This window comes from Portunus trituberculatus, chromosome 25 (assembly GCF_017591435.1).
Source record: "Portunus trituberculatus isolate SZX2019 chromosome 25, ASM1759143v1, whole genome shotgun sequence".
In the NCBI taxonomy this organism is placed as follows: domain Eukaryota; kingdom Metazoa; phylum Arthropoda; class Malacostraca; order Decapoda; family Portunidae; genus Portunus; species Portunus trituberculatus.
Genome location: NC_059279.1, coordinates 18656705 through 18676704, shown reverse-complemented (window position 1 = coordinate 18676704; position 20000 = coordinate 18656705). Strand labels below are relative to the sequence as shown.

General features: G+C 42.8%; 1 protein-coding gene across 6 annotated transcripts in view; it reads right to left on the bottom strand.

The window, feature by feature from the left end:
* Positions 1–103: 103 nt before the first annotated feature.
* Positions 104–20000, bottom strand: part of LOC123509001 (E3 ubiquitin-protein ligase TRIM37-like) — a 33218-nt gene continuing 13321 nt past the window's right edge. For 2 of the 6 annotated variants that reach the window (XM_045263131.1, XM_045263128.1), the window contains exons 2-17: positions 16957–17219; positions 16561–16771; positions 12991–13199; positions 12388–12495; positions 11947–12070; positions 11367–11452; positions 10061–10240; positions 9580–9694; positions 9170–9418; positions 8497–8771; positions 8077–8219; positions 7684–7911; positions 7465–7568; positions 6890–7147; positions 3166–3178; positions 104–2222 (exon numbers count right to left, since the gene is read on the bottom strand). In XM_045263131.1, coding sequence (XP_045119066.1) covers positions 1990–2222; positions 3166–3178; positions 6890–7147; positions 7465–7568; positions 7684–7911; positions 8077–8219; positions 8497–8771; positions 9170–9418; positions 9580–9694; positions 10061–10240; positions 11367–11452; positions 11947–12070; positions 12388–12495; positions 12991–13199; positions 16561–16771; positions 16957–17219 — 2799 coding nt within the window. In that variant the 3' untranslated portion in view covers positions 104–1989. Of the gene's footprint in view, positions 2223–3165; positions 3179–6435; positions 7148–7464; positions 7569–7683; positions 7912–8076; positions 8220–8496; positions 8772–9169; positions 9419–9579; positions 9695–10060; positions 10241–11366; positions 11453–11946; positions 12071–12387; positions 12496–12990; positions 13200–16560; positions 16772–16956; positions 17220–20000 lie in introns of those variants that run through there. The other 4 variants (XM_045263129.1, XM_045263133.1, XM_045263130.1 and 1 more) reach the window with 4 other exon arrangements.

Here is a 20000-nt window from a genome sequence, read left to right as displayed (position 1 = left end):
AAAAAAGTTACTGGATAACATATAACATAATATTGTTATCTGATAAAGTATGGCATTAATTCATCGCCATAACATCCACCTATGGTTCTCATACAATGTAAGAGTAAATTTGCAGTTTATTCTCATACATCTGTAAAATAAATATTTCTGGTACAAAAAATCAAATAATATCATAAGTAAAATAAGTAAAGCATTTGTACAAAAAGTATGAAACTAGAGAAACATTTGCTTCGGCTGCCTAAGACCTTACGGTAATACAGTACACAGTACATTAAGTATAGGATTCACAGGGAGAAAAATGCAACCTTTCCCCAGCACTATTTCTAAAGTGTACTTTTAAGTAAACCTGTGTGAATTAAAACATACATGACAGCACCAATAACTGAACAGCAAATCTCAACTAAGCTTTACAAAAACAAATAAATTTCATCCAACATTTCAACAATTTTTACAGAATAACATATTACAGTACATGTATGCAGCAAACTGTGATGTCTGCCTTCAACACCATTACAATCAATCATACTGCTTCCTCCCTGACCCTCCCACCTCCCCCCACACACACACACACACACACACACACACACACACACACACATACCCAGGCCCTGTAAAGTTACAACTAGGTGAATACAACTAGGTGAATACACACACAATGTGACCCCAAGGAGGTGTGGCACCAGAGTGCAACACATTCAATCATTACCAATCATAATTCTGACAATGACAAGTTACAAACTTGTCAGAGTGAGAATCTAATTCCTACACAGTAATACAAACATGGTACACACACACACACACACACACAGTGCCGTAGCCTAAGGAGCATAGGAATGCCTCCAGTAAATTCTCTCTCTCTCTCTCTCTCTCTCTCTCTCTCTCTCTCTCTCTCTCTCTCTCTCTCTCTCTCACACACACACACACACACACACACACACACACACACACACACACACACACACACACACACAAGGGAGCAGTGCCTATGACCAATCAACTTGAAGCTGATCAAATATTTCAAATATTTATGTGACACCAATTTTTTTGCAAAGAATATTCAATACTCATAAATGAAAGTGTAGGTACAAGTAGTGAGCAGTGCCATAGATTGTCAAATATTTCACTTCAGATTTTAATCATAAGTTTTTCCCCATTTTATCTCCAACTTGAATTGACAAGAAACGATGTATACAAAGTACTCATACATACCTCAGAACACTTGCTTGAGTTTCTTTAAACCTAAAACTTGAGAACACTGAACACAATGTTAGAGTTGGAATTCAATTAATGTCACAAGGATAAAGTGATCACCTAAACTATGCTGACTGTTGTAGTATGCACTGGGCTAACTGGTCCTTAGGAAGTGTAGTATGTGTGTAGTCAACAACTAGGGTAGTACCTATCAAATGTACAAAAGAAAGGAACAGAGTGACCAATATGGTTCAAATTTAATGCCAAGATGAATTAAGAAATTAAGAAAATATATAGGAAAATAAATATCAATACAATGTAGTTTTCTCTTCTTAATGGTAGCCTAGAATGCTTAGCTTCTCATAAAATGAGTTTCAGATTCACTATCATACAAGTGCCAAAATGTTTTCAGGCCTTCCAAGACTCCTCAATCATTGCAGGTGCTTTTGTACATTTCCATGGTAAAGCAAAGCATGTTTCAAACTTGTACTTTTGACTTGTTATTCCAGTGGAAGCCATGTTAATGGATGCACTACTTTTTTACCCCTTTACTCTCTCTTCTGGTGTTTTCAGTGCATCGACATAGCAGTATGCAGCATGTCACACTGCAGACCCCAAAACTGCAGCAGCCATGCTGTGGGTAGACGAGCACAGACCTTGTGTCAGGAGGTGGAACAACACTCACAAAACATGGAAGATATGCATCCCTGGGCATGCCATTTTCTACATATATATTTCCTTTTCTTTTCTATGTGTCCTGCTTTTGTAGTCATTGGCATTGTTGGCGGTGGTATGGCATTACTTGGCACTTGTACTCTCGGCCTCATCATCTGTGTTGTTGCTGTGGTCCACCTTAATCTCACTTTTCATCTTTAGTTGGTCTCCTGCTGTCATCCTTATCCCTGCCTTTGTCCTGAGCTTTGTCCTGGGTGTGCTTCTCTGCGGGCATCTTGAAGCCAAGGGCAAACGGGAGGCCAGCGGCTGCCGCTGCCCACCCCACCTTTTCACTTCCTTTGGTTTCTGCCATTTTGCTGCAAAGAAATTCAACAATTATTAACCAATGTATAACCAATAGGGTATCTCTCTATACACTATACTTCTATTTTGACATAATTTGTAGAGCCATGTTCAGAAATTGAACAATGTGACCCATTTATTTTCACTGTATTTGACTATTTCCCTTGATCTTTAGTTCTCTTATCCACCAGCACTGTTCTGCTCCAGCAACTGACACATGCTAATCAGATGAGCAGACTAAGCATTGAGGGAAACACCAAATAACATGTAACTGATCATGGCAGACAGACTGACTCACTGACTGACTGTTGGCTACGACTGCACATGATTTAGCACAATTGAAGGCAGCCTCTTTCCTTCTCCATGTGATACTGAGCTAAACTTTATTGGAATATAATGAAAGAGATACCAACAGGACAAATTTGAAACTATTGTTTTGGGATGAAAAATAAAATCAGAAAAGAAAATATGACGTCTACGTAGGCATCACCGTATTTGCTACTGGGGCTTCATGACGCCCACACAGGCGTCACCATAGTGAAGGGGTTAATGAACTTCTCAGCCACACATAACCAGTAAAGCAAAATAGTGATGATGAAACTGAATAAATAGAAATAATAAACAAGCAAATAAGTGAATAAATCAATCATAATATTTCCTTTGCTTGCTCATGGGAAGGCCACAAACAAGTTCCTAAATAGCATAAATAACTGTATAATTTCAAGCTTCAATCCCAAACTGTTCAGACTCTTCCACTACATATTTTCTAATCTCTGAATGAACTCAGAGATCAGAAAAAAGTTCACTCCTTACAAGAGAATAGGTGGGCTTTATCAATCTGGAGTGAAGCCTGAAAAAGCATAGTGATGATGTGTTCTTGTAGTGCTCCAACAAAAGATGCCTTGTATAAAGTGACCAATAAAGTACATTAGCAACACACGGGAGGGGACCACACACCTGAACCAGTCACCTTCAGCAGCATGGAAAGAAACATTACCAGTGTCATTATTACTGGGCCAAGTTCTCAAAAGATGTAACATTTCTTTTTTGCCATAACTTGTTAGGATGAAAGACACATAGAGAACAGTAGTTTGTTAGTAAGAACACACAATACTATTAATGGCTGCCTTTCTTCTCAGAACAGTGAGTATTATCTTAATTTTCAGAACACCATTTGACACACAACTACAAAATATGATTGCTTAAATCTTAATACTTAAGTTATTTGCACTACTTGTGATATATGTCCTGTTTACACAAGCAAATGGCTTCAATTCATTTTCTCTTTTGCAAGTAAACTTATGGAAACTGTGTGTGAAGAGATTTCAGAAGATCATAGTAATTTGTCTATTTTTCTTATTAGTGCAAATTCCCCACAGACTTGTCACCATTTGTCTGTTCAAATCCAGGCTGATTCACACACTAGCACCAAAGACAAGTCACTGCTTAGTCCAGTTCAGTGTCACTCAAACACCAACATCTTGACTCCCTCCACCAGGAGGAAGAGTGGAGAGTGTCGCCATATCTTCCTGAGCAAACACAACTGGACTTCGTGACATGACTGGATGGAGACACTGTATAGTCAGTCAATAGTTGGTGATCAATGTGCTGCATTCACTTCATTTGTGTTCATCATGTTTCCTCACCAGTCCTCAGACCTGGTGATAAGAGCATTACAAAACCTGAGGACTGGCACAATTCTAGGTCTAACGACTTACAGTTAGTGGAAAGTGTTTAATATGAAAAGTAAATACAACAGATTAATACACTCTTCAACACAACTGTACAGCTCATGTGTGGTTTGACATATGTAGTATCATGCAAAATGTGTTAACATCTTCACTCTGGCATGTGGTCTCACATATAATTGAAACAGACACCTTTTCTGTGTACTCCAGGTCATCAAAGGAATGTTCCCACAGTGGCAGGTGGTGGAGGAGGCTGGTGCTCCTGCCACCACTCAGTCATCATGCCTGCTGCTAAAGTGACATGATGCCTTGTCTTTGATGACTCATTCCCTCAAGTCTCTCCTTCCAACTTTCCTCATATAATTGGCCAAACCTCAAACACCCAAGCATCCTAGAAATAACCAAAATACAGGAAGTAGCTGTCATAAGAAGTGTATTTATTTCTTCCCAAGCACTGAAGTGTTTTCATGCATGCTATTCTGAAAGCTGAACCAACAACATTTGGGACAAAATGCCCATAATTTGCTTGCTTTCTACATTCAACAGATACGAAGATCTAACCAAACAGTGAACAGCTAAACATTAAAGAATATTTGCTTAGCCAAAGCCACAAACTAAAACTACTGTTTAGTCACGTATAAATTCCCTGGCATGAATGGGATTTACAACAAACATTTTCTTCACACACTGTGGCTGCTTCCTTCTCTTAAATACCAGTAAGCAATGTACAGGCAACCCCCGCTTAACGAAGGTTCACACAACGAAAAATCACTACAACGAAGGTTTCATTTTACTACCATCTGCTCGTTTAACGAACACCAAACTCGCTTTAACAAAATTTTATCCAGGTAATTTTTTCCAAGTTTGAAAGCCCCGCCGTATCACGCAAGCCGACAGGCTTTTGAATACACCAGCGCCTCTCGTGGACAAAACACGCACCACTCGTTGCCCCTGTTCAAAACAATAACAGCGTCAGCACCATTGCGTCTTCCCTTGCTCAATTTACCTTCAAAATGCCCTGGAATGTCATCTAGCGTTGCTAAGAAGATCAGGAAGTCTCTTACTCTCGAAGTGAAGCTGGATATTATTCACAGACAAGAGAGAGGCCAGAAAACTAATAGCATTGCTTGCCACCATCTTGACTGCATCTACTGTCTCTAGTATTTTTAAGTCAGCAGACTCTATTAAGAAGGCTGGTGAGTCCGTATCTTTCTTGCAAGGTAAAAGAACCACCTGAACTCGTGACTAGAGTGGATAAAATGGAAAGCCTTGTGGAAATGTGATGCATAAGTTTTGTATGTGATACAATGATGCGCCCTTTGTTTACATTCCACAGGTTGCCGGTTAGTGTCTTTCCCGTTTCACTCTCCCTCCCTTCATAAATTTAAGATCATTAATTTTATAAAGTTATGTCCATACATACTGCCTAAATGTTTAAATTCATAATTTTTACTTTCATTAAACCTTTCACTGTACAGGCAACCCCCGCTTAACGAAAGGGTTACGTTCCTAAAAAACACTTCGTTAAGCGAAACTTCGTTAAGTGAATCGATTATAACAAGTTTAACCCCTGATTTGAACTTCCATTGAGAGTAAGCAAAGCGAGAGTGCATCATAGTACAGTAAAAGGTTTAATGAAACTAAAAATTATGAAATTAAACATTTAGGTAGTTTAATTTAAGTCATTATAATGTACACTAATGTATGTATGTACGTAACTTTATAATGTTGATGATCTTAACTTTATGAAGGGAGGGAGAGTGAAATGGGAAATACACTAACCGGCAACCTGTGGAATGTAAACAAAGTGCGCATCATGGTACCGCATACAAAACTTATGTACCACATTTCCACAAGGCTTTCCATTTTATCCATTGTAGAGTCACGAGTTCAAGTGGTTCTTTTAGCTTTCAAGGAAGATGCGGTCTCACCAGCCTTCTTAATAGAGTCTGCTGACTTGAAAATAGTAGACAGTAGATGAAGTCAAGATGGTGGCAAGCAATGTTATTAGTTTTCTGGCCTCTCTCTTGTCTGTGAATAATACCCAGCTTCACTTCGAGAGTGAACGTTAGGCCACATTGCAGGGCGTTTTGGTGGGAAGTTGAACTAGGGAGGATGAGCTGCTGGTGACGCTGTTATGTTTTGACTGGGGAGTGAGTGGTGCGCGTGAACTTGATCTTGATCTTGATGCTACAGGTGACGCAGAATTTCTTCTGAGTCAGGCCTTTGTATCGGCAGCACCTGTGTTGTCCATGAGAGGTTTGATCTTGATCTTTATTCTACAGGTGTCTCAGGATTTCTCCTGAGGCAGGCCTTAGTACCAGCAGCTCCTGGTGTATTCAAAATCCTGTCAGCTTGCATGATACAGTGGGGCTTTCAAATTTGGAAAAAATTACCTGGATAAAACTTCGTTAAAGCGAGTTTGGTGTTTGTTAAACGAGCAGATGGTAGTAAAACAAAACCTTCGTTGTAGAGAAATTTCGTTGTGTGAACCTTCGTTAAACGGGGGTTGCCTGCACTATGATGCACTCTCGCTTTGTTTACTCTCAATGGAAGTTCGTCAGGGGTTAAACTTGTTATAATGGATTCACTTAATGAAGTTTCGCTTAACGAAGGATTTTTTAAGAACGTAATCCCTTCGTTAAGCGGGGGTTGCCTGTATGTTGCATCCAAGACTCATTCAATCCCACCACTGCTCCTCATAACACTACCGCAGCACCTGCTACCCTCCATCACAGCGCTCTCTATTTTCACCACAGCACCAACTAACAACACCAGCAAGGCAGCCACTACCAGTACCAGGCAACCACAGCACCCAAAGCACCCACCACCTCAGCTAGCCAGTCACAGCGCCTTTCAGAGTCAGGCATGGTTGTCTCCCGTTCCTCCCACTCGTGATTAGCGCGGCTGCCAAGTCAAGTTACGAGGTGGTGGTGATCTTACTTCATGCGTGCGACGAGCCTTGCCGTGTTGAGGGCGGGGATGCAAGGTACCTCAGTTCCGCCGTCGCTGACGTAGCCGCTGGGTTGGTCCGAGCTCACGTTGGCGTCCCCGTCGCCAGCCACAGGTCCTCCTCCACTCCCAGATGCCTGCCCTGCCACCGTCGCTGTGGCTGTCATGGCGGTGGCTGCTGCCGATGCTCCGAGGGTCTCAGGTTCCTCTGTCCCCGAGAGTGGGCCCTCCTCCAGGGTCATGTCCGAGAGGGAGACAGGATCCAGCGAGAGGTCACACATGGATGACTCACTCAGGTCCTAGAAAAATGCAACAATAAAGAAAGGAAAAAAAGAAAGCAATGACATGTAAGGTGCACCTTAGTTTTTTACTTGTTTATACAGTTGTGGGTCCCAAATGGTTGCAGGTGACAGGACATGAGTGTCATTAATGGTAGAGGTCTGGTTCATGCTAATGTTCTGTTTGAACTTAACAAAAAAGGAACATTAGTGAGGTAAACCCATAGATAGTTATAAATATGAATAATCTCAGTGGTTTACAGATATTTCTTTCAATAACACACAAATTCAACTTGGTAGCTAAGAGAGCGAACAAGAGGGTGAGGAACAGTGGTCACCTTGTCTGCCACACTTGGGACGGACTGCGCCTCCTTCTTGGCCTCCTCTGCTAAGTGGTGGGTGTAAAGGGGTGGCCGAGGAGCGAGTGGAGGCCGATACCCACCTGAAAAACATTTCATGTAATACATACACTATATTATCGTTGTGAATCCCAACAACACACTCAAATTGAAACTCAAACAGGCAGACTTGGGTGGTGGTGGGGGTGTGTGACTCACTCTTGGAAGTGGCACTGGCTGCGGTGAGTGTGTGTGGGTGCTGTGGATGAGGCACAGGGCGGTCATGGTCTGGCAGGCCTGGGTGGGTCTGGAGGGATGAGAGGCCACTGTGGGAGGGTAGGCTGGTCTGAAGCAGTGTTGCCATGTCAAGCTGCAGTGTGTCCAGCACACTGGAGGCGATGGGCAACAGAGGCTTGCGCACCATGCGGTTTGACTTGTGTCTCGAACCTGTGGATCAAAATTCCTTACTGCTGATAACTAACCACACTTTTCAGCAAATCAATTGTAAGCAGGTTATTGAGAATAAAAAATATGTAAGTGTCATGTTTGTGGCAGATAAAGTGTTCACAAAGTGTTTGTTCCATCCAGGTAAGTGAGAAGTAAACCACTTACTGATTCCCCCCAGGCCCGGCTTGCTCCAGGGTCTGCGGTGGTCGGGGCCGCCCCGCCCCTGCATCTCCAGCAGGTGCAGCAGCATCATCTCATCCCCCTGGGGAGAGCTCAGATCTGGCTGGATGCTGCTGGAATGAGAAAGGCTGCTGTGGTAAACATATGTCTTTTTCTTCCATTCTCCTCTCTGTACACTAAAACACCACAGTAACATGAAGTACTGATGTGCAGGATGGCTCCAGAAATGTGTGTACTAGACAAAGTTAAGAAACATGATATTTGTGACAAATGCTGCAAGAGAAGTATCTGAATGGTCAAATAAATTAAGAATTTATGATGTTAGGAATTGAGGAAAATGGCTCAAGATATGAGTGTTGATGAAAACCTAGAGCACTGAAGACCAGAGTCCAGGCCACCACTAACCTGCCGACGGCCCCGAGCTGCTCAGTGAGGGAGTCCAGGTCTGAGAGGAAGCTGGAGCTGTGGGACTGGCTGTGATTGAGAATGGGGCCCTCGTGCAGCGCTGACGCCTCGTGCAGGCTAGCTAAGAGGGACGACGCTGCGGAGTGCTCCACGTCGTTGTCTCCACTCATTGTCTCGTCATCCACGTCATTCTCATCGTTACTGCCGTACTCTGCCGTGGTGACACTGTGGTCTGGCCCCTCCTCCTGGTCATTGAGCTCTCCCTCACTCAGATCCTGCAAACCACCACCTGTCTACATCCAGAGTACAGAGGCAACATTTCCTACACCCAAGGAAATGAGGCAAGGCACCAACACACACACACGCGGCCCGGTAGCTCAGTGGTTAGAGCGCTGACTTCACAAGCCAGAGGACCGGGGTTCGATTCCCCGGCCGGGTGGAGATATTTGGGTGTGTCTCCTTTCACGTAGCCCTGTTCACCTAGCAGTGAGTAGGTACGGGATGTAAATTGAGGAGTTGTGACCTTGTTGTCCCGGTGTGTGGTGTGTGCCTGGTCTCAGGCCTATCCGAAGATCGGAAATAATGAGCTCTGAGCTCGTTCCGTAGGGTAACGTCTGGCTGTCTCGTCAGAGACTGCAGCAGATCAAACAGTGAATTACACACACACACATACCTCTGTATCAGATGAACTTGTGGACTGCCTCTCTGCTTCAAGCTCCACAGGGTCCACACTCTTGTTGATGTGGTGTGTCGTCCTCTGTGGCTTAGCCTGGGGCAGAGGGTGGGGGTGGTGAGGGTGCTGTACAATAGGGTTTGGCTTCGGAGAGGCAGACTGTGGCCGCTCCACCCGGGCAAAGCCAGTCGGGGCGTTGAGGTTCTTGCTGCTGGTGACAGAGTTTCTGGAGAGTTCGATGGCAATTCTCTGTAAAGGTTGAGCTTGTGTTTACTTCACATCCACTGATAAGCTGTGTTTACCTCTCACATCCTGCCCTTTCTTTAGCTTTTATTCCTTTTACTCTTAGTTTTACTCTTGTCTTAGTTCTTTTCAAAATCTGAATTCCTTCTGCAAGCCTCACAACTCACCTCCTTCAGGTTGTTGATCTGTTGGATGTACTGGGCCTGGAGGGTCTGCAGCTGGTGGATGTACCACACCTGGTCGCGACACTTTTGGAAGAAGGTGGGCGGCCGTACTTGAAACCTGCATGGAAGACATGAGGGAGTTAAGTGTGTTCTCAGGTCTCTTTGTGCTGCAAAGGTACTAAAAAAGTAGTCTCCATCCAAGATGTAATACAATACTACACACATCTTTCATTTTTATGGATTTTGGGAGATTTGATACAAAATGGGGAAATATTTGAAATGCAATAAAAATAAACTGCCAATTTTGTGATACCTCACTTCTAATTAAACTGCAAAGGTACATATCAAATCATACAAAATCAAGAATTGTATGTATGATTGTCGTGTATAGCACAAGGAAATGCTTCTTTATTATTTACTGTATTTCTAAACACACAAAAAAATCTAAACCATGACAAGGTTGGGAGGCACAGATTAGACTCACCGCAGGATGAGCGTATCAGTCTCTGTGTTGAGGTAGCCTTCGTTGGCCAGCAGGTCCAGGCGGAAGAACCTGTTGTAGCCCCAGCACTCACCCACTTCAAAGTCTGAAGCAAACTCTCGCACAATATTTTTGCTGGCATCTCGGGACCCTTGATGAATCATTTCAACTCTGTATTCATATCTGGAATGGAAGGATGAGTTAGATAGTAAACTAGTAGTGAATGTGGCTTTCACCATCACAAACTGACCCTTCCCAGCACCATCCACCAACACCAAGACTATGAGATGAGTTACCGTATTTTACAGCTTACAAGACGCACTTTTTTTCCTAAAAAATACCCTGAAAAATACTAGCGCGTCTTCCAAGATGAATGTTGTATTGTAAGGCAGCATCCAACCTCAAGTGAGCTTGGACACTTGACAGATAGCGACCTGGATTTGAATGTTGAGTCATTACATTATGATGTTAGCTTAATTTGGCCTTTTATATTATGTAAACTCAGTACTTAGGTGTTACAAGCATTTACAATACCTTAATCTTTCCTGCAGCCTACTGAGCGTGTGGAGAAAATGGGCCGCTCCCTTGTCTCATTACAACACACACATACATGCACACGAACGCATACACATCATGCCAGGTGCCTTTATACCTTTATTAATAGAAAATCCAAGCAAGAGTCAAAACTCCACTTGTGAATTGTATTCACATTGATAAAGCCTATGAAGCATGACTGCAAAATAAAATAAATACAAACTGCAGCACTGACGTGTTCGGTTTCGGCGATCAGACAAGTGATTCCGTAATGTAAACTACAGGTCCAAAACATGCCGTCGCCCGCCACTAAAACAAGAAGAGATGGACTGTTTCACTGTGTATATGTATTTACCTATGGTGTTTTTATTTACATAGTTTTAAATTAGTGGTGAGTGCTCCAGCAAATTTGTAATGAGTGGTGAAACAATAGTGTCTTGCAGACTCCTTGCTTCTGATGTTTTTTGTGTTCAGTGGTCGGGTATATGGTGAATGTGTTCTTGTATGAGAATGACTTTTTTTTTCTTTGAAATTTCTTTCAAATATTAGGGTGCGTCTTCCAAGATGCAGCGTCTTGCAAGCTGTAAAATACGGCAGATAGTAGACCAGTAATGAGTGTGGCTTTCACCATCACAAACTGACCCTTCCCAGCACCATCCATCAGCACCATGACTATGAGATAAGTTAGACAGTAAACTAGTGAGTGTGGCTTTCATTATCACAAACTGACCCTTCCCAGCACCAGTGAGGCTGAGGCTGTGTGGTGGAGGCTTACTTTGATGTCTCCGGGAGTCCAGCGCTGAGTTCCAGGAAGACTGACAGATAGTTCCCCCGCACCACACCATTGCCATCGGGATAAACCTGCAGCAGATACAATACATAAGGGAATACTTTGGCTGCCATCAGGATAAGAGGGAAAAATGTCATTGTATCAATGTTACACTCCAGCACAAACTAATAGCTATCAATATTTTAGCCAAACATCATTATTTAGATAACTTTATAAAATTCCTTACAAAAAGAATGAATACTACTTTTTTAGACACGAGATCTTCACAACCATGAATATATTCCAGCAGAAAGTAACTAGCATTATCTCAGTTAGACTCTGAAACTCCCTGCCTGCTTCTGTATTTCCTCCTCCCTGTAACTTAAACTCTTTCAGGAGTGAAGTGTCAAGACACTTATCAACCAACTTGGGATAACCAGTTTCTGTTTTCTTTTGGGATTGGCACCTCAATGGGTCTTTTTTGATACCTCCTTATTGTTGCCCCAAGCCATCTAACAAAAATTAAAAAGAGAGAAGCAATAACGCTCATAACAATCTCCAAATAACAAGAGTCCAGCACACTAACCTTGAGTCTCCAGGAGAGGCCGTTGACATGGAGGGGCGGCGAGTACACAGGGTCTGCCTTGTGCTGCAGCTGGGAGAAGTTGTTCATGACGAAGGTGCTGCTGTCGTACTGAGGGACGATTTCACTGCACAGCAGAGAGAGAGAGAGAGAGAGAGGAAGGAAGAAGGTACTTAATGCAACATAATACACTGTTGTTATGGCTGTTTTTGTCGAGAGAGAGAGAGAGAGAGAGAGAGAGAGAGAGAGAGAGAGAGAGAGAGAGAGAGAGAGAGAGAGAGAGAGAGAGAGAGAGAGAGAGAGAGAGAGGGGGGTACTTGATTTTCTTAATACGTCTTCATACTCTGTGAAGCACACAACAGGTGAGATATTAAAATATTAGAAGGACTAAAGAACCCTCCTGCTGTTTCCCTCTCAGCACCACACTGCATTCCTGAGCCTCACCTCTGGAAGTCAGCGGGCACGGGAGCAGTAACGAAGGAGGCCATGGGCTTCTTGTTGACAGGGGTGATCATTGAGTGAAGGTCTGGTGAGCGCTGGATTAACTCAGATCTGAAGGAAGACTGACTCCATCAGTAATCTCTTCATATTATTATGGCACTAGCAATCTTGAAAAAAAAAAAAAAAAAAAAAAAAACATTATTCTGTATTTGTAGCAAAGGACTTATCTGTATTTCACAATGGCTGTTATTTTTTGCTATTTTATCAAGGATGCAGTGGAAATAGCTCCAGTTTTCATGTTTATTTTTAATGTCTCTTTCAAATGTCTCAAAATACTGCAACTTGAAGAAGAGTGAAAGAAATTATTCAGTGCTTTGATGATGAAACTGTCCAAATTGAAAACAAATCAGCAATAAGAAAGTAAACCAAATGTCCACAAAAAAATCCATCACACATCTCGTAATAAAACCTCAGGTTCTACCAGCCATCCTTGCTCTGAGTTCTACAGGAGCTCCTCAGTTCAAATCCACAGTATGTTTAACTACTCAAATTCTAAAACTAAAATTCATTGGTTGAGCAAAGCAAGACAGGTGGTCCAGGACTCACTTGGAGCAGGTGTGCAGCTGGTGTTCAATCTCCTGCAGCAGAGTCTCCAGCTGCTCTGTCTCCTGCGTGAGGGAGTTTTTCTGTCCCATGAGCGTGAGCAACTTCGACTTGAGCTGAGAGTCAAGCCGAGCGATCATCAGCTCCACGGCGTTTCGTATCTCCCGGACTCGCTCATCCTTCGCCGCCCTTACCGACTCCACATTCCTCTCCTGGGAACAAAGAGACAGTGAACTGGATGACAAGGCAATGCCACAATGGAATACACGTCAGTCTATCAATGAGCTGACTGCCAAGCCTCTTCCTCCAGCTTAAGATGGTAAGATGAAATGATTTAGAGCAAGAGTTCAAGATACTTGTGTCATTTACAGCAAAAGGAATGACTGAGTGGTTCAAATCTATCAGTGCCTGCCATTGTTTCTGAAGGAAGTGATACCTCAGTGTAGATGGAAAACATTGATAACAGGATACATGGTGCTAAATAAATGACAAAATATCGATGAAATAAGTAAAAGTACAATATTAAAAACTACAATTAGTACATAGTTATATACAATAATTAATGCTATTGACTACAACATTATAGTACACACACACAAAATATATTCATGTTACATCTGTGCATGAATCTGTACAGATGTACTTTGTAACAACAAATCATAACAGCAAAACAATGCCTGTATGGTGATAAACAAAAATATCAATCAACTATGTAATTAAACCTAAACTTTGCAGATTACAATAATATTACATTTAATAATGATAATAGCATTGATGAAATAATAATAATAATAATAACAATAACAACATATACTACTGTACTATACAATATTCAGGTGAACATCAGGATAATTTCAATATAGTACATAACATACAACTTAATTCTTACCCTATTCCTAAAACAATTACACAATACAGTAAGTCCTCGTTACACGGTACTTCTTCATACGGTAAATTCACAGTTGCGGTGTTTGGATATTACTACCCTCGATTCAATATACAGTAAGAAAAACTCACAGTTACGGTATCCGCTCATGTCATGCCTAAACCTGCTGTTTTTCTTTTCGTGTTATTGCATCCAAACACTGAGCAACTGTTTGGCATGTTCAGTTGTTTACAGCACTGTAGAGAGTTTGATGAACACTCCAGCTAGCCCAGTGTCCACAAGCGATATGTAAACAACAGGAAACCTGAGGCGTCAGGCAAAGTGCCCGAACGTCTCGCTAAAAGTCAGCTGTCAGTGAGCACTGAGCTGGGGTGGCACGGGAAGTGTGACGCGGATGACGTCACAACAACAATCAGTCTCTTCCCGCGTTTCCCAATGCACACAAGTGAAATCCTTACGTGTATTTTTTGTGGATATTATCACGACGCACAGTGACGCACCCATAATGGCCCCAAAACATTCTGCAGACACTGCTGGAGTTGACAAGGCAAAACGAAAGAGAAGTAGTCTGCCCACTCAGCAGAAGATGAGTTAGGGCTGAAATCCTTAGTCCCTTAGCTTTGGGAGGGACATCATCTGACAGAATACATGGCAAGTGAAATGTAAATAAAAACATTTTCTGTTTATTTCTTTTACGCAGTACTTTACATTTTTTTTATATGACTATTTTAACGTATTTTCATTTTTGTAGGGGTGACTTTTGATGTGCTGGAATGCATTCCCTATTATTACATGTTATAATGGGTTTGGTATACGGTAATTTTGATTTGCGGTAAGGTTTTCAGGAATGCATATGTACCGTATAACGAGGACTTACTGTATGTACATGACTTGACACGACACAGTTCACTTCCTGAGATGGGTCAGCTGGCTGGTGGCTGGTCTACCTCATCACTCTGCTGTTTTGCATATAGTACAGCAAGTCTGTGGTTGTCAAGCCTACTTGTGTCATTAGGTGGCATCACAAAAACAGTATCATATCCATCAATCTTGTAAGATGGATCAATTATATCCCGAAAGCTCATCTCACATCAATCCAAAACACTAAATTTCACATCATGTGGGATCAAGCAACAGTCAAAGCGTTGTTAGGTGAAGACACGGAACTAAAGTAGACAAATGTGGCAAGACACTGCACTGCACTGCACCTTCATACCTTGGTAGTGTCACCCACACCACAGCGCCGTCTGGCCGTCTGGCTGGCAACAACAACCATCAGCGGCAGCAATCCAGTCTGGTGCAACAACTACATATTCCGTCAACTCCACCAGCGTCAGGAAAGAACCAATGCAGCAAACCCACCAGACGCCGCAGCTCTACTCATCCACAAGGAGTCCTTTCCTTGATAACCTGCATGTTTGAAGTGTGCCATCTCGTCTGCATTTGTAGGTTGTAATCAGGTCTTCCTGATACACACTCTGTGAAGCTTGGCACTGGCACTGCATTCAGCACTTGAGATCCTTCTTCCTGGAAGCCTTGTGACATCCTTCAATGTGTTATCAGTTGTCTTCTTGTCCTGCTAGCCCTGCTTGATTTGCTTCAGTTCTACTTCCTTCTGTGTGTAGCCCAGGTATGTGTATATAGTCACTGATTCCTTAGTGCAGTGGTGTCATATTCCTTACTGACTTGCTTCATGTACATAGGTGTGCTCTGGCATGCTTGGTCTTGCAGGCCAGAAGGTTTGAGACAGAGTGTGCAATCCTTTACCAGAAAGGTGTGGAGGCAGAGTGTATCCAGCAGAGGAGCCACAGACAGCCACTCACTACTGATGCTCACCACTGAGACATCACCTCACAGTAACCCACTGCACTACACACATCAATGATCTCCTGTGATGGTGCCCACTTATATGAGAGACCAGTTATGGGGAATGGAGATGACCACTCATGAAGGTGAACAATGATTAATATGGTGACTACATATGGGGGTAACCACTTGTATGAGTGACCAGTTATGGAGGGTGACTACATATAGAGTGACCATTTAAGATGGAGATCACTTGTGATGACGACCACTAGTGATGATGACCACTTATGAAGATGACCACTACTTATAAGAATGACCACTTATAAAGGCCATACATGGAGACAACACTGCACTCTGCAGGACACAAGAAAAACAAAGAAAGGATTACTAATGAGAAAATAAACCAGACACAAAGTGAAGAGAAAAAAAAAAAACATAGAGAAACTTAACAGAAGAAAATCAAAGACAACAAAGTACATAGTGGAGTAATTGACAGAAAGATAAGAGAGGAGAATGAGAAGGCACTAATACAAAGAACTGCAAAGACTTATGGTACACTGCTATCTACATAAAGGAATGCTTAAGAGGGTCATCATACATAGCTAGAGTAGTAAGGGAAACACATACAGTGGAAGAAACTATGTAGCAAAAGAGCGAAGGGAGCAAGACAATGGCCGTGAAGAAGCTGGGCCAGTACTGAGGCTGTGAGACGAAGAGATGGACAGCGTGAGTGAGGTGAAGGAATAGCAGAAGTTAGTGAGGTAGAGTGGTAGTAGAAACAAGAGGAAGAGGAAGAGAAAGGACAATTGACCCAAGAAGTGATACCAGGCAATGGACGTCACCAGAAGGATGAACAGGAGCAGGATGAGGACCAGACTCACCACTTCCTGCACCAAAGACACCAACTCATGCAGCCGCCGCCGCAGCTGTGCCACCTCCTCCCTGATCTGTGTGGTGTGCTGTTCATACACCTCCTCCAGTGGCTTGAAGGTGTGGCCCGAGTGTGTGCCACCCCACAGCGCACACTGGTGGCAGATGCACTTGCCGCAGGTCCAGCAGTACACACTCAGCTTCTCCTGGTGACGCTCACATCTGGGGGAAGGAAGACAGAGGCTCATCAACACTGTTCTACTTCTCTTCTTCAACTTTTTCAACTTTTATTATTGTGTGACATTTCAGTTTTGTTTGAATTTATATGCAAATTATTGTTCCACAGTTCCAGCAGCCTCTCAGAACACATTCAATCCAAAGCAACACAAGACTGAGGCTGTACTGACTTGTCCTTGTCTGTGTCTGGAGGTGGTGGCCGCACGCCAGCCTGCTGCAGTGTGTCCAGCTGCTGTGTCACCTCCTCCACCCAGCGACAGTTCACCAGCTCATGCAGGTGGAGGTTGGCGCGGCAGTGTGGGCACTGCGGCCGCTGCTCCGTCAGCCAGCGGCGGATGCAGAGGTAGCAACATAGCTTGGAGCAGTGAGGGCAGAGGTGGGCATCCTGCAGCTTCTCCATGCAGATGAAGCAGCGGAACACCTCTGCCAGGCTCTGCAACAACAACGACACCTGGTTAGCGGTGCAGGGAGGGCCTGGGGGGTGCTGTGCACAATCCATCAGAGTACTGGGGGGTTATAATTTTGGCTCACAACAGTCCATACTGAAGGCACACAATTATCATTTCTTCCTTTGTTTCCACCACCAGATGACCATCAACTCACACTCACCAATAACACCAAATGAACCAACAATAATTCAACCTGACTTTAATTAAGAGGCTGTTTCATTTAAACTTCTGCATGACTGTTTTGTGTGTATTCACTGTTTGATTAACTTTTTTTCACTGTTTGATCTGCTGCAGTCTCTGACGAGACAGCCAGACGTTACCCTACGGAGCGAGCTCAGAGCTCATTATTTCCGATCTTGGGATAGGTCTGAGACCAGGCACACACCACACACCGGGACAACAAGGTCACAACTCCTCGATTTACATCCTGTACCTACTCACTGCTAGGTGAACAGGGGCTACACGTGAAAGGAGACACACCCAAATATCTCCACCCGGCCGGGGAATCGAACCCCGGTTATCTGGCTTGTGAAGCCAGCGCTCTAACCACTGAGCTACCGGGCCGTGTGTGTGTGTGTGTGTGTGTGTGTGTGTGTGTGTGTGTGTGTGTGTGTGTGTGTGTGTATTTACCTAGTTGTAGTTTTATAGGGCCTGGGCTTTATGCTGGTGTGGCCCCGTCTCCATATCTACACTTATCCAATTTTTCTTTAAAACTATGCACACTCGTTGCTGACACCACTTCCTCACTCAAACTGTTCCAAGTCTCAACACATCTTTGTGGGAAACTATATTTTTTAACATCTCTCAAACATCTTCCCTTCCTCAGTTTCTTACTATGTGATCTTGTGCTTCTAATGTCATATTCTTCTCTCAGGATTAGTTTCTCATTATCCACTTGATCCATTCCGTTAATCAATTTATAAACTTGTATCAGATCCCCTATATCTCTCTTCTCTCTTCCAGGGTTGGTAGATCCATAGCTTTTAGTCTCTCCTCATATGTCATCCCTTTAAATTCTGGAACCATTCTTGTAGCCATTTTTTGTAGTCTCTCCAATTTTCTTATGTGTTTCTTTTTATGGGGAGTCCACACAACTCCTGCATATTCCAATCTAGGTCTTATTTTAGTACTTATCAATCTATTCATCATTTCTTTGTCCATATAGTGAAATGCTAATCCAATATTCCTTAGCAAATTATGTCTCTCTGGAAATTATATCAATATGTGTGTGTGTGTGTGTGTGTGTGTGTGTGTGTGTGTGTGTGTGTGTGTATTTACCTAGTTGTATTTACCTAGTTGTAGTTTTACAGGGCCTGGGCTTTATGCTCGTGTGGCCCCGTCTCCATATCTACACTTATCCAATCTTACTTCAAAAGTATGCACACTCGTTGCAGACACTACTTCTTCATTTAAACTGTTCCACGTCTCAGTGTGTGTGTGTGTGTGACAATGAGTGTTTCCCATGAGTTAACTTTATTCCCCTGCATTTTATATGGTCGTTCTATTGTCAGGTTGCCACGACAGTGAAAAAAAAAAATGAACAAAACAATACACAAATAATAATAATAATAATAATAATAATAATAATAAAGTGACCAGCAGTGTTTCCTGTAAGACTGAACTGAACATTTTCCGCATTCCAGACCGTCTCACCACCACAATAACCAATTAACGGTGACCACTGACGGAGGCCACAACACTGACCCCCTCCCCGGCACCGCCCCTGCCTCTCCCACCCCACCATTCCCACGCACCGCTTGGCACCCACCACTGGCACCCATTACCAGCGTATAATGGGACTTATTAACCACTCTTTACTACAATTACCGAAACTGAAGGGAAGGGGAGCGCTCTGGCCACGCACTACACCAAACACTAAAATTTTAATATTCGTGTACCAGTAACCTCTTCAGTACCATGACGCGCTTCCATATTCATTCTGCTTACTATTTGGCGATTTTATACAGCTTCAGAAACTTATAAGGGGATTAAAATAGTGAAGACTGTGGCCACCAATCTTTTGACCTCCATAGACTCTTCCTAATGTCAATAAAATGGTCTAATCGTACGCAAAACTCATAGTAAAAATGTGTCCCAGTACTGAAGGGATTAAAATAGTGAAGACTGTGGCCATCAATCTTCTGACCTCCACAGATCCTTCCTAATGACGATAAAATGGTCTAATCGTACGCAAAACACATGGTAAAAATGTCTCAGTACCGAAGGAGTTAAGTTAAATATGGTATAAGTTTGAGTGATGAAAACTGAAAACTGTACGTACATGTTTGATTTATTTATTTATTTTACCTAAGGTTTAATATTTTTCCAGATTGTCAAAATGGTTCACTAGTTTTCGATATTGTTCGTGTTTCCTTTATGTGCGTTTTTGCGGTAGATGGAATTCATGAGTTCACAGACAAAGGGAACGTTATCTAGCTTCTGTGTTTGTACTGTTAAGAAAAGAACTGTAGGCTTATCTTGTTTATAGCTGGTTGTAGTAGTAGTAGTAGTAGAAGTGGTAGTAGTTAGTTATTGCCATTATTGCTTCAGCATCGATATGAAATTAATAACAAATGATAACAGTAGTACTAGTAGTAGTAGTAGTAGTACACTCGGTCACTGGATCAGAACCGAACACTATATAATATGGATGTCGTGAGGATGGGATGACAGATGGAGAAATGTGTGACAGGAGGAGGAGGAGGAGGAGGAGGGGGAGGGGAGGGAGACACATACGTACTATACACGAGCTGTCAAGTATGAGT